General features: G+C 46.2%; 1 protein-coding gene across 1 annotated transcript in view; it reads left to right on the top strand.

Moving 5' to 3' along the window:
* The window catches only part of LOC147662857 (neurogenic locus notch homolog protein 1-like), an 85,266-nt gene that overhangs the window by 27,965 nt on the left and 42,728 nt on the right, over nucleotides 1-14,573 (top strand). Inside the window, exons 2-5 of the mRNA XM_086950848.1 lie at nucleotides 4,601-4,869; nucleotides 5,365-5,697; nucleotides 12,737-12,859; nucleotides 13,481-13,714. Of these exons, the coding sequence (XP_086806974.1) occupies nucleotides 4,601-4,869; nucleotides 5,365-5,697; nucleotides 12,737-12,859; nucleotides 13,481-13,714 (959 nt within the window). The remainder of the gene's footprint in view (nucleotides 1-4,600; nucleotides 4,870-5,364; nucleotides 5,698-12,736; nucleotides 12,860-13,480; nucleotides 13,715-14,573) is intronic.

Raw genomic sequence — 14,573 nt, 5'->3', positions numbered from 1 at the left:
GATCAATGGCCCTCATTCGCTGAGACTTTTCGGCCCCCTGACATATGATTACATTTTCTCAATTATGTAGGGTACTGTACTAAGCCATTCATTCCCCCAAATATGTCTTCAATGGATGTTTGCTGATTTGCTGTGGGATACTGTCCAGCTAAAAACATCCACACAAACCTTTTTTTAATAAAAACCGCAGCAACCAGGCGCCTTTCATTATTCAGATGAACTAATCCAAGCCAATAATAAGTAATACTTGAACAGACGTTTATTCACTTATCAACCACAACCTGTTGATGAAAAATCCAGTAGAGGATGGAAAGAGTGTTGAGAGCACAATGGTAGGCAGAAGCGTGCCTTACAAATGCTAGTAACATTAGAAATGGATATGGAAACATACTAAGTCATTAACCAGAACTTAGCTAAGCAAGCTACACTCAGAAACCCCCCTCGTAACATCCACGAGATGCAACACCACCAGACTTTAAAAGAAAAGAAGACCACACGCGCACAAGCCTGACTCTGCTCACAGTGACTGCCCTTAGCTCTGTCCTTAAGATGCACGTGCAGCGATATTTGTGAAAAGTGCAAGCACCAGTGCCTGGTTGCCCCAAGGGGCTGCCCTGGCCTACGAGAGGACCCTGCCTTACACATTTCAGGACAGAAATGACTCTCAGTGGGATCAGTTTTCTAATATCTGCACCATGATCAGAGTGTTAATTAGGAACCTGTTGAGTAAGGCATTAGTAACTTTGGAAAACAAAACAGTTAATTGGATTAGCTGCAATCTTGGCCTCTCAGAGTGGAGGGGAGAGTTGAGGTGCCCAGAGGCAGGCTGTCAGCCGTGTGTCTGTCCGCTGCCCTCGCTCACCCAGGGTCCATCTGTTGCCTGCTGCTGGCCTCTTGCAGTCTGTCTTCCTTTCCCATCCTCCGGGGCCCTGTGTGCTGAGAGCACCCCTCTTTGTTCTGTCAGTAAACAACCCACCCCAATGGCCAGTAATTCGTCTTCTCGCACTTGCTTTGTGCAAGTCCAGACCTTTGAGCTTTCGGGCAACAGATGGTGCGCCCTTGTGCCCCTTCCAAAAGGGCTCCTCGCCCCCTCGGCCCAGCCCCGTGGCTGCGAGCTTCCCACACACCTGCACTGCCCAGGAGGTGTGCTCATAACACAGTGTCTATCTCTCTAAGATCTGCCGCACATGACGCACAGCTCTTCCGGGAAACTGCACAGGCGACACTCAGTGAAACTTTGAAACTCACATTTTCCAGTTTGACTGATTTTTGCTATTCCACGAAGGGCCTTTGATCATAAAAAAGAATGTTCTAACAACGTTATCCTTATTTCGAGGGTCATGCATAATACAGCCTTCGAAAAGAATACAAGAATAGCTATCAGCCTGATGAGGTTGAAGGCAAACCATAACTTGTTTGTGATATTGGCTTTGGGGATCCACTTTGCAGAAGTTCATGCCACCGTTCCTGAGTTCTAACAGTTGGACGTACTGTGATGTGCTCGGCGCCCTGTGTGCCTCTCGTTGACGTTTCGTGCACATGGAGGTCCTATGGGTCTTCACCACGGCACCTTCATGCAGTGCAGGCTTAGATAAATGTAACTTTCTTGAGATTGTTGATGCTGTTGTCTCCCACTGGACCCTACAAGCTTGATGATAGCCTTAGACACTTTTTCTATAAACATGCATCACACATGAGGGTTCTCGCAGTCTGAATGCGGTTCCATATGCCCTTCATTTGCTGGGTTCAGGGCCGTCTAAAGTAGGACTGTCCAATAAACAAGTACACCGCCCCTGCCATGGGCATTACAGGGTAACCCAGGGGTTGGCATGGGCTGCATATCTGTCTATCATATGACTGCGGGGGTCTGGACCCAAGCTGGATTTTCAGGATATTCATTAACTAGGCAAAGGAGGTTTATTCAAGTTGTTTGAAAATTAACCTTAGTCAGATACCCTAAACATGTCGAACCTGACCTCCTGTCACCTGTGTTGCCCACCCCAGAAGGGGTGGGGGGGATTTTAGGCGCACAGCTCCTTCTACTTGAGTCAGGTGTACTTTGATGCAACATCCAGCAAACCAATAGACCTTGTTGCCCAAGTGCGCATGCGCACCCTCAGCCACTGGAATGTGTCCATTCTCATTAGGGTGTCACAAAGTGAAACGGATCAGTTTCCCTCCCCAAACATGCAAACTGCCACAGCTAATCTGGAATCTGCAGGGCAGTGATGTGCAGTGTTTGCGCCTGGCTGGGAGGTGGGAGGCTCATATTTATCTTGCTTGCTCGAGTGAATCTGTTCAGAGAAGGGGCAGAGAGCACTGGTCTCTGGAGGGTTTCTTTTCCGGTTCATCTGGCAGGCTTGGGGCAGGAGGAGACTCTCCTGAAAAGCTCTTTTAAGCTCCATGATTTATGGCTCTAGGGGGGGTCGGTGGAAGATGCAGGTAGGAACGTGCAGGGATGGCCCGTGTGAACCAGGGATTCCCAGAGAACCGCTGGTCCACTTGGACGGAGGGGTCACGTCCTAAGGGCGGACCTGATTGATTGCCCGCTCCCCAAAACAAAACCCATTCATTTAAGGATGGGAGAAGGGCGCTCTGTACGAGGAGGCAACACAGAGTCGTCGCTGTCAAATGACCCTTTCCTGTCACAAAGAAAACTTTAAAGCATCGCTGGTGTTTCACCCAGTACCACTGAGCATTCTGGGATTTGTTTATTCCTACTTATATTGAGAAAACTGAACTACGAACCCCAGAATGCTTAGTGCTTGTTGCGTAACCCAGGTGCAAGGGACTACAATAGGGGTTGGTGGAATTTGCGTAGTTGCGCTACGCAAACCTCAGCGAAACTGTTAAAAATCTCCGCAAGCACACAGAATTTCCGCAAACATGCGGAATTGCTTGTTCCGCCCGTTCGTTATGCTTTTTTCCTGTTCGCGGACGCTGTTTGCGTGCGTGGGGGTAAATATCCTATGAAGACGCATTTTGAAAGTGCAAACAAGCAAAAAGTTCAGCGAAGCCACGGATCGCAGAATTTTTGGCAAATCCGCGTTCTCTGCAGAACGCGAAATTCCGCATATTCCTACAGAAGACAGCTAGGCAGTGTCTAGTAGTTCATCATGCAGTTGGTAAGGTACCTATTACAGCTCTTGCAAACCCCACTTGTATGGGAACAAACACTATACATATCTGCATCTCAAATTTTGAGGAAGAGCCTAAACTGTTCTGTAAGCAAGGTTGTGTACAAGGGCACCACTTGCCTTACAGACAGCAGATGTGGACTCATTGCCATGAAAGAACACAAAAAAAAAGGTCACATCGCTTGGACAGCAAACTCCTTGCACACTACCCTCCCTTGCTCCCTTCTGACCACATCTCCTCCTCTGGGAGTAACTGATTCATATTAAAAGGCGAGCTAGATGAACACAGAAATATCCCATTCGTTTCCTGTGATCGAACAATGTGTGATCTCTATGTAATCTTGATACTTTGCAATTATAAGAGGACCCGCTTCGGTTGTCTGTTTGTCCATGGATAACAAATGTATATATTTATAGGAGTCTTGAAAAGTGCTCTGAGTAGATTTACGGTTACCTTGGTGAGCAGACTTGCTAGTAGCTCTGTAGTTTTTGTTGAAACACAATCGTTAAAAGTGTGTGGGGAGGATTTGAAAGGCTGTTGAATGGATCTTTGATGGGTGGTGGATGGTTTCTGGAAGCCTTTTGGAAGGATTTTGGCTGACTGTTGACTGGCCCTTAGTGACTGCTGAGTGGGTGTTGGAAGGGTTTTAGAAGGCTATTTGATGGGTGTTGGAAGCGGGTTGGAATGCTATTGGTTGAGTGCTGAATGGTTGTTGGAAGGCTTTTGGAATGCTTTTTGATGGGTGTTAGAAGGGATCTGGAATGCTATTGGTTGGGTGTTGGAAGAGTTTGGGAAGGCTATTTGATGGGTGTTGGAAGGGTTTTAGAATGCTATTGGTTGGGTCCTGGAAGGGTTTCAGAAGGATATAAGTTGGGTGCTGGAGGGTTTTGGAATGCTATTGCTTGAGTGCTGAATGGTTTTTGGAAGGGTTTTGAATGTTATTGGTTAAGTGCAGGATGGGCGTTGGAAGGGTTTTGAAAGGCTATTTGATGGGTGTTGGAAGGGTTTTAGAATGCTATTGGTTGGGTGCTGGAAGGGTTTCGGAAGACTATTTTATTGGTTGGGTGCTGGAGGGTATTGGAATGCTATTGCTTGAGTGCTGAATGGTTTTTGGAAGGGTTTTGGAATGCTATTGGTTAAGTGTAGTATGGGTGTTGGAAAATTATTGGTTGTGTGATGGAAAGGTGTTGAATGGCTGTTTGTTGGGTGTTGGATGAATGTTGGCTGGTTGTTTTAATAATGTTGAAATGTGGTTTGTTGGGTTTTGGATCGAAGCTGGAAGGATATTATGGAATTTAGATAATCACTCCGAAAGAAGTAAATTACACTCAGGTACTTGAGAGGCCCAAGAAATAGGAAAATAAAGGCGCGAAGCAAATTGAAGTACAGTGAACTGTTGTTCAGGACACAAGATGAGATATGTGTTGCGTTGAAATCACCCAAACTTTCTTTTCTGTTGCAGGTGTAGCAGCAGTGCATTTGTAGGCGAAAGGTGCGAATACTCCAACCCCTGCCTTAGCTCTCCATGTATGAACTCCGGAACGTGCCAAGTCGAGATCCGTGGAAACACCGTGGATTATAGCTGTATCTGCCGCTTGGGATACTCCGACAAGCTGTGCCTGACTCCCACGGATAATGTTTGCCTGAACAACCCTTGCCGCAATGGTGGGACATGCGAACTGCTGTCCAGCCTCACCCAGCATAAGTGTAGATGTCCCCCGGGGTGGACAGGTAATGTGGAAACCCAATGAACAGATGTCTGCGTCACACTGTACTTAATTTGTGTCTGTAGTTACCAGTGGCCTCTTAATTCTGGGGATCATGCGCTTATTCATATTCCACAGTAAGTTCCACACTGCCCCTGTCCCTTTTATTTATCACTGTGGTTTATGGAAATAGAAAAAGGACAACCAATAAAGTTATCCTTTACTAGTTGTTGTATAGACAGTCCTTCTTTTGTAAATGAAGGACTGTTGTTCTCACTCCTGACGGCAAGCATGCTGCTCTCCGGGGAGGCTTTATGTAGACCTGGGAGGACATGGGGTATGGCAAAGCCTTCCTCCCTGGCCCATCGGGCCTCTTCGCTGAGCCTTCTGAGCCTGCAAGAGAGTTTTGGGTACCAGTACATATTTTGGTATAAATTAAGCAAAGGCTACACATTTAGGAAGGAAGAAACATTTGGGTATCTGGAGCTAAATAATGTTTTCCTTTCCTTTGGCTCTTTAGGTGAAACTTGCCAGCAGGCGGATCCCTGTGCCTCGAACCCTTGCGGCAATGGAGGACAGTGTGTGCCTTTCGAAGCTCAGTATGTCTGCAAGTGCCCTCCAGCTTACCATGGACCCACCTGCAAACAGGACACCAACGAATGTAATTCTGCCCCATGTAAGAATGGAGGTTCATGCTTAAACGAGGTGGGATCATACCAGTGCACCTGCAGACCGGAATACACGGGACGCAACTGCGAAAATCTCTACGTGCCTTGCTACCCCTCCCCGTGCCAGAATGGCGGAACCTGCCGCCAGACAGGGGATACCACTTATGAATGTGCATGTCTTCCAGGTATGTGTTGTTTCCCTCTGCCTCTTCTGTTGCTCCATGGAGCTTTGTGTTGTCACCTGCGTGATAAACACCTGTACACGTTGAGAGAAATGAACAGTGGTGGGTAAATCATGCTTCCCAGCATCCATCCTAATCAAATTTTGTTTTCCTGGACAAATGGCTAAATCTTCCTAGGATAATTTAATTGCTGTTGGAATTGGGAATTGAGAGCCTTTGGAAGCAGGCGAGCCCCAATATTATATGCCAAAGTAGTTTATGTATCATATAGAAGAATTTTCAAGTCTGTACCTAAAAAGAAAGATTGACATAATCATTCCATTGGACCATTCCGTTTCCATATCTGACTTAAAGCATACATGTATATGTAGGTATAGTTTCTGCAACTATATAAAAACCTTTCAATTTGCTACAGAAGTTCTGCACCAGAGTCAGCCTTCGAGGACAGTGGTCTTCAAATTCTTCAGTGGAAAGAAGACGAAGACGAGCAATATAAAAGTGAACCTTTTTTAGTATCTGAAAAACCCTAGAACCAGAGGGAACGTTGGAAGTAGAATCTTGGAAAAGACTTGGCAGGTTATATGTACTCAAGTGCTCAGTGTGTAAGCTGGTAGTGGATTTAATGGGACAGGCCACACTTGTCTATTGTCATATTCTAGATTTTTATTGGAAATTCCTTGCAGAGCATGTTCATGACCTGATCTCTCCCAACCTACAAACTCCAGAAGGACTTAGCAAAGCTCTTTTCCAATTAAAAGTTACTGCGCTCTGCTGGCTCCATACGGTCGGTTCTCTCTTGAAACTGCTATTATGCGGAACCTGCCCTAGCAAAGTATCTCACCTTCTCCGATGCCCTCACTTTAGGCTCTGTGCACATTCAGAGGACCGCAACTGGTTTCAAACAAGGATGAGCCAACCTTCCTTCCCAGAGAGGCAAAGGCAATATGCTACAGGCTTCACAGCATCATGTGCATACTCCTGGGAGGGCTACAAAAATAAAGTTACTAGTTTGTCTTCTGTGTGTCGGTTCCTCCCAACCTAAGCTTCAACCCTACACCATAAGTGGCAGCCAGTTCTTTTTTAGATGAATGCACATGTGCGGACACTAAAAGGAAATTGCTTAGGAGTTGAGGAGCTTTCTGAGAGCATCATTTGTGGTTAGCAAGAAAACTGAATTTGTTAATATTATATACATGTGTTTTTCTTGTATAGCCATATTCCAATAGGTGTTATCGACAAATAAGCCGGTGTCTAAGACCTGGTATTGGTAGGCGGTATCTTAGAAGAGCCTGTCTTCCTACCACTCGTGGTTCATTATACCAGCGTCACATTGGCGTGGGCGTCAGTGTCGGACACCCAGGGGTAACGTCTGTCGCGGATTCAAGTGTGGCGTCCATCCATACCACAGTGGTGAGACCACTCTATGCGCCACGCCTTCTTGTACAAGGGAACCGGCTGCTCACCTTCCTTCTGCCAACTCTACAACATGCCGACCAAAAAGTGAAAAGTTCAACAAGTTTCAAGGTGTTTGTTTTTTCGTGTAGATATTTTCGTGACAGGAAAGAAGATGGATTTCCTGTTCACAGCTGTACTTGACAAGCTTAACACATTTCAGTGCTCTGAATTCTAAAAACAAATCAAACATAAGAGAAACAGTTTATTCCGTGAAGAAGACAACATCGAAAGGTTATGAGAGGCCATTGTTGATCAGATAACTTTTTATCTAATGACTGAATGCAGAATGGGACAAGAGTGGTTAGATTAGTTTTGAATGATAATAATGCAGATTGTTTTTCCCTTCACATCCCCTTGCAAAGAAAACATAATGCCTGCTAAAGGAGGGACACTAAACCCAATCTCTTGTAAACTGGCTGCTGTTGGTCTCTCTGGCCTATAGAAGCAGTCCTACCTGAGCCCTTTGTCTTCTCAGCCTGACTTGTCGCTCAGGGGAGCCTGGGAACAGCCATGCTGTGATGTCATCAATAGGCGTCCCAGCCACCTCTCGACAGTAGGGAACAGTGCAGAGCTTTTAAAAGGAGCCCTGAGTTGTATGTTACAAAGAGAGCCAAAGAACGTAGAAGCTAGCAAAGTCAGCACTTTACAGTTTATCCGTTGGCACGTAAAAGATGTACAATTCCGTTTTAAAACTTTTCAAGATGCGACTGCTCCTAATTAATTTTTTGATTATATCCACTTTAAACATGCTTCTATTCTGCCAATCATTTGTTTGCACGCATCAAATATCCCAACTGGACCCCTAGCCAAGCAATACATTATTGTTTACGAACTGCCAGAAGTTGCAGTGGGTGGGGGCACTTCTACCACAGCCACAAGTCGGTAGCGGCTCACACAGGTAAGAGTGGTGATGGGGGTGTGTGGAAGTGAACAGACGACGGGTTAAGTAATATTAAATAATGAATAAAAACCAGTGATGCGGCGAGCGCAAGGTGAGTGGTTGTATTTATTTACTATTACTTAACTTGTCGACTTCGACCACCCCGCCCCACCCCACTGCTCACCGCTCTTACCTGTGCGAGCCGCTACTGCCACAAGTAGTACAACTTAGTACTAATGACCACATGTATATAGAACATATTACCCAGTGCTTAATTTGAGCCTGTGGTTTCCCGTGCTGGCACCGGCACTTTGTCAACACTGGCACTTGTGGCAGTCTGCCACTGGGTGGCGCTGTCTGCCTTCGTTCGAGATTACCACAACCACTGTTAATTATTTATACAATATACATTAAGGAGGACTATTACCTGCTGCCCAAGACATTCTTCATAGCTATGGGGGCCTGAAACAGTCCGATTTGTCAGACTTGTAGGAGTGTGATGGTTAGTATTTGTTTAGCATAGCAGGGGCAATGTAAATGTGTTTGTATTTATATAGCGCCTTCTACCCAGAGGTCTCGTAGCGCTGTATTCATACCGCTGTGAAACCCTTCCTGGCTTTCCTGTGAGATGTCCACTCCTGGGCACCCCCAGGGTGAAGCCAGGCATCCAAGCGCTGCTGGGGCCATTGTGGAGATTAAGCAAGCTATTGCCCAGAGTCACAGAGTGAGACCCATGATTAGACTAGGCACCGAGGCGAGAATTATCAGGTCCGAGGAGATTGAGTCCAAGAGCCGCCTGGTCCCGGGCCAGACCTCTGCATCAGGGTCTGCCGCTCTAACCATTGAGCCACGCTTCTCCACATGTGTGGTACAAGATGCAGTGGCCTCCTGACAAGAGCCTTGGCACTTATTTTTTTAACAAATTAATCGCTGTATTACCCCAGGGTCTCTGGCGCAGGATGCCACACTGATGAGGAGGCATGTTTTATGTGCTGTGTTGGGGGATGGCAGCATTGACAGAAAAGGGAAGCGAGATTGTCGCTTAATTCAACACTAGACTCGCAAGCATTTCCGAAACAGGAAGTCAAGCTTTGCCTTTTGACCAGTCACGTTTCCTTCAAAGAAAACTTTGGAAGAAAATGGAGCAGTGGCTTCTACTCTGGCCGGGCCGCCCTACTGAACTGTTTTCGGTGCTGGGTCAGGGGGTTACACATCGCTGCGGTGAGATTTCATGTCATAAGGTACACACCAGTAGACATGTCATTTGTGTCAGTTGTGAAGTTCTTAAAAGTCACTTCTAAAGTTGTATATTGTAGCAAATCTTATATTGTACTAGCCCTGTAGCCATACAGAGGACATGACAAGATGGCGCTGCCAGTGACAAGCTGACTTGTAAAATATGTGGCGGTCTGAAGGTCACATGTCTGAATCCCAGCTACGCCAACCCATGTCAAGGGCAGAAAATTGGGCACCAAAAATGGGTAAAATTAACATCTGTTACTTGTAGTGCGCAGTGATGCGCCATATATGTATATTAATTGAGCAGTGACGTATGGCCACCAAACGTATCAGCCATTTTATGTGTTCACATGTGGCCGCACTGTAGACAAGTCGGTCATTAACGTCCTCGTTTGGAATGTAGTGTTACGTTCGTGCCACTACTGCGGCACTACAAAGCTTCCCGCCCCTGAAAAAGAGCAGCAGTGAACCTACCTGTACCACAACTGTGGTCCTGCAGAGACAGGAAAGAAGTTAACAAGAACCCCACATTATCACTTTAACAGCATCCCAAATGGGGGCAGGAGGCAGGTGCAACAGAGCTAGGGAGACGATCATGCACGTGGGCTCCAGACAGCCCTTTATTGTACCCCCATCAGATCACCGATCTGCCCCCAAGTTCTTTCTCGTTTGAGAAGCTGTGAAGCAAGCCACCTGTATGCTGCACCGGCAGGACACACCTTACCAAGCAGTGCCTGCCTTCACGAAGATACCTTTTATCAGTCTCTCGGTGTTTGGCTTGCAGTAAACGGCTGCACCGTGTTTGCCTAAGAACATTTAATATCTTAATTTTTCTATCTGTGCCCCGGGTCTGTTTGCACAAAAAACATAAAAATCAGTTGTCGGCACTTCACTCAAACGTTTGTTTGTTGTCTGTACACAGAGGCTGGAGTGTGCAGGCGCAGGCAGATTGTAACTTTGGAAACAAAGGCTTAGTTTTGCCAGTTATTGTTGTATCAATGGGGACTGGCTGTTTTGGTAGCCTCCTTCCAGGTGCAATAACCGGGTCAGGTTGCACCTGTTTGGGGGGTTGTTGTGCAGAGGCAATCCATCTTTTTCGGCCTCCATGGGCTCACTGCTGTTTTGAGTTGGCAACCAGGGAAAGGTCAAATTAAAGGTTCGGTTGAGGAGAATCTGTTTACAGTAAATATGTCCAAATGGCCCGTGGCAGAAAGGCGGCTCTCTTGGAATGTTCAGAAGCAACGAAGCAATCCCTTCGCCCTGATTGGTCAGACCCGGAGATCGGGCTCCGCCCTGGCCTTTTCACACCTGGCAGAGCCGAGCCGGGCCAACGGTGGGCCCTTGGTCTAAACACTGCCGGGCCCCTGGCGGAGTGAGGTGTAAAACGTGAGCGTCGGTCTCTTGTACGAGGCAGAAACGGGGCCAATGTGTTTTGTCTTTTACGGGGCAAGCGATTGCCACCTCGATCCGAACAAACACAGGACTTTTTGTCTTTTATAAGCAGACATATATATATATATATACACATAGGTTTCACATGTTTCTCCAGGGCCCACTTATTCTGTGTAAGTACTTATGTGACTTATATGGTCCGGATCTATCCGCTGAGCACGTGGGCATCATTCTCGAGCCGCTCATAATGTTCCGGGTCTGACAGTATGCAATAGTTGTGAAATTCTTAAAACGGGGCTCGCTGTCTTTAGGGAGAGGAGTTGCACTTGGGCTAAAGGAGTACAGTACGTAAGTAGTTTAATTTTGGCGCCCAGTTCCAAAGCAAGCAGACTGACAGGGCACTCGTCCACAGAAAGCACCTAGGCGCCTCCTATGGGGTAGGAAGCGCTTTATAAACGCAACTGAGTGGAAAAGTCCAAAGAACAAAGCACGTGAGAAGGGGGCAGGGTTTCCAAGACTCATCGCTCAGATCGAAGCGCAGTTACCTGTGCTGCGTGGGCAGGTTAATCAGTAACTGGGCACAGGTGAGGCTTGCGGCATGGCCTCATTCAGTCTGGCGGCATCTTAAGTGGAAACCTCCCGTCTTTATCATGGCTGCTCAAGCCAGAGTTGTAAAAATGAATAGGTAACCTGTCCCTGTGATATCGGTGCCCGGTGTGTGCCAGTGGATGCCCGCGCCTCCAGTGCAACAGGGAGTCCATATAATACAGACTAATCTGTGCGCGCATGTCTGGTTAGCCATTCAAACTACAGGTCCGGGTTTATTTTCCTGGGAAGGAGGTGTTATTTTCAAAGACAGGTCGGTGTTTACAGGACTGGGTCAGCGGCACGTGACCGTGTCTTGGCTCAGAAATCTTACAGAGTGACTCGTTTGTTGTTAGTAACACAGTGTCACAGAACAAATAAAGTCATGGGTTTGAGCATGAGAGGCACCTTTTACAAAATTCTTAATCTGATGAATGTTAAAGGGTCCTGCGTCGTCCATTCTTATGTCTGGGGTTTGCCAGCACATTTGAATAGGTTTTGGGTATGCCCCCTTAAGCCTTCTTCAACTAGCCTCTTTCAACCATTGGCTGGGCATTTTGTCAGTCATATCTTGGCTCCGCCCAGTTGCTTATTCATATCTCAGCCAATGCTATTGGCTGGTTTGTGTATCCTATCACTCTCTTGAGTGCTAGCTTTCAACTGCATGATGGACAACTTTACAACTCTCTGTGCGTTCCTTCTGGCTCCTTCCTTTTAGAATGTTTTATGGACAATTTGTCTAAATAAACTTGTTTTTGAACCTGAACCTTCCTTTGTGTCTACATCATAGGCCGGGCCTATTGGCTTTGCCAGTGCTAGGTGATACTTTTAAATAAGGGAAGTGGGGGGTCGAACGGCAGCGGAGTGCTTGTAGCATTAGAGTGGGAGTACTGACACACACTGTGTTTTGGACAATGCGTTTTCTAAAGATGACAAGACTGCTTCAGTTTGTAGCAGCATCTGCTGTGTGGTGTGGTATTGTATCCATGTTTAGAGCCTCAGTGATTGGGCTAAAAAGTTATTTATTGGAAAGCCAAGATGAACTGGAACGTGGAAATGAACCTACTTTGTAAACTACAGTGCCGTGTGTTTAGCACCTGGTGTTGCCGCTCAATGATATATAAAGTTAGTCTTATCAAATGTTTTTGCGGGGCTTTGGTCTACAACTTCAGGGAGGCCTCCCACAGGATAAGCACCAGTTCCCTTAAACTGTGTCCTGCAGCTAAGAGAAAATGCAGCATCCGATGGCATCTTGTGGCATCAGCTGCCCTGCCATTGGTAGCCAAGCCAAGCTTAACTAGAAATCTACAAATACATGTTGCAGCCCCAGTGTGGAGCCCGGAAAAGGCTCGGGCCTGGGGACTAATGTTCTCTGCGCCCCCCACCCCCTTTCTGACGGGCCTCTATGGCATGGGAAAGAGAAAAAGTGAAAATGTAAGCTCTTGCTTTCAAGACCTTGGATCATCCCTCAAAACATTTTTCTTATCACAGGTTTCGAGTCTCAGAACTGTGAGGAGAACATTGACGACTGCCCCGGTAACACCTGTAAGAACGGAGGAACCTGTGTCGATGGGGTGAACACTTACAACTGCCAGTGCCCCCCAGAGTGGACAGGTAAGTCACAGTTGTGCCACCTGTCATCTGCAAGGAATAGCCATCTGTATTGTGTTACCCTTAATGCCTTACAGATCAGAAGTGAAAGGGGAAGTTCCACTCCACCCTTTTAAGGGTTAAATCATTGTGTTTTACATAAAATCCCAGAAACATCCGCTTGTGATTTTGTACAGAGTAAATTCTGTAACTTTTTCCCAACTTTAATAACTAAAAGTGAACACTTTGCAGCCGCCATCTTTCCCCTACCTTAATGTTGAAGACATGTTTCCGGTGGAGAAATAAGTAGTTGTATTTCCAACAAATGCTTGGATTTTTGTGATATGCAAATATTTTGCTTTATCTTATCATATATGTCTCGTAGGCATCCTTTTTGTTGGATGTGGACGTTGTCGTTAATGACAGAGACCTTCCAATTTCCTGGAATCGAGTCTGATGAAAACTGTGAAAAAATACACACAAATATTCAATAATGAAATTTAAGATGTGAAGTATTTTGAAGGCATGATTTCCTAATCTGACTTCCTTAATGTTTCTTTTTGTAAAACGTTTCTGATGGGGCCATGGTTTTGTTGGGTGGAATAAGCATTTTTTGAAAATGTGCCTTTTGGTCTATCATTGCAGGGCAGTACTGTACTGAGGATGTTGACGAATGCCAGCTGATGCCAAATGCCTGCCAGAATGGGGGCACATGCCACAATTCCCATGGAGGATACAACTGCGTGTGCGTGAATGGTTGGACTGGCGAGGACTGCAGTGAGAACATTGACGATTGTGCCAACGCCGCCTGTTACGGCGGGGCCACCTGTCATGACAGGGTGGCATCTTTCTACTGCGAGTGCCCGCATGGACGAACAGGTCAGCTATCCGATATCTTTATCTACCTTCGACAATGACAAGCGTCCACTACTTCTTCCAGACTCCGCCTCAGCAACCGAACTCTCTCGGCCGTACCATTATAAGCAATCTTGTTTCCCCCCCTTCCTGGGCTTCGTCCCCATGCTCCAAGGCAGAGTACAGGGCTCCATTGCTTACCACCTAGACTTTCACCATAGAAGTTCAAGTACCTGCAGACATGCATAATACTGAACATGGTACTCTAAAAGCTCATATCGAACCTACTATATAAACACAGTTATGGTATACATATCAGAGCAAGAGACCCATATGAGGTTATTTTTGCCTGGAAATAATTATCCAGAGAGGGGTCTTACAGCATTTTTGTCAGATAATGGGTTCATTTTGGGCAGCTCGCCCCACAGCATAGATTTAAACCATATAACTCACCTTCCACAATTAGATTCCATGACAAAAGGATGGACTATAAGTAACTTTTTCCAAGAACTCGTTGATAAAGCCACCAGGGGTAAATATTTGTGGGAATTTCACTTCTGGTGGCAGTCCGCAGGATTATTGAGGGTTTAACATGCTTTTGCAACCCTGCGGACATTACAAGGAGCCTTAAGCTAGGGGCAGAGACCTCATTTTGAACTCGTGGCTATCAAAACAAGCATATGGGGTTATAGTCAGTTTCAAACCTCAACTTACCTCCTCACTCAGTAAGATACTTGTCATATGACGTCCACTGACCCAATGTCTGCTATGTTTCCAGGTTGTAAAAGGGCATGTAGTATGAATGTATTGTGCAGTTTAAAGGGGCCAACCAGTCCTGCATAAGTAACAATGGTCAACAGAAGGCCTTCTAGACTGTTGCTTT

The sequence above is a fragment of the Lissotriton vulgaris genome, unplaced genomic scaffold (genome assembly GCF_964263255.1).
Source record: "Lissotriton vulgaris unplaced genomic scaffold, aLisVul1.2 SCAFFOLD_2248, whole genome shotgun sequence".
NCBI lineage: Eukaryota > Metazoa > Chordata > Amphibia > Caudata > Salamandridae > Lissotriton > Lissotriton vulgaris.
The sequence above is the reverse complement of the archived record's forward strand: the minus strand, read 5'-3'. Positions and strand labels throughout refer to the sequence as shown.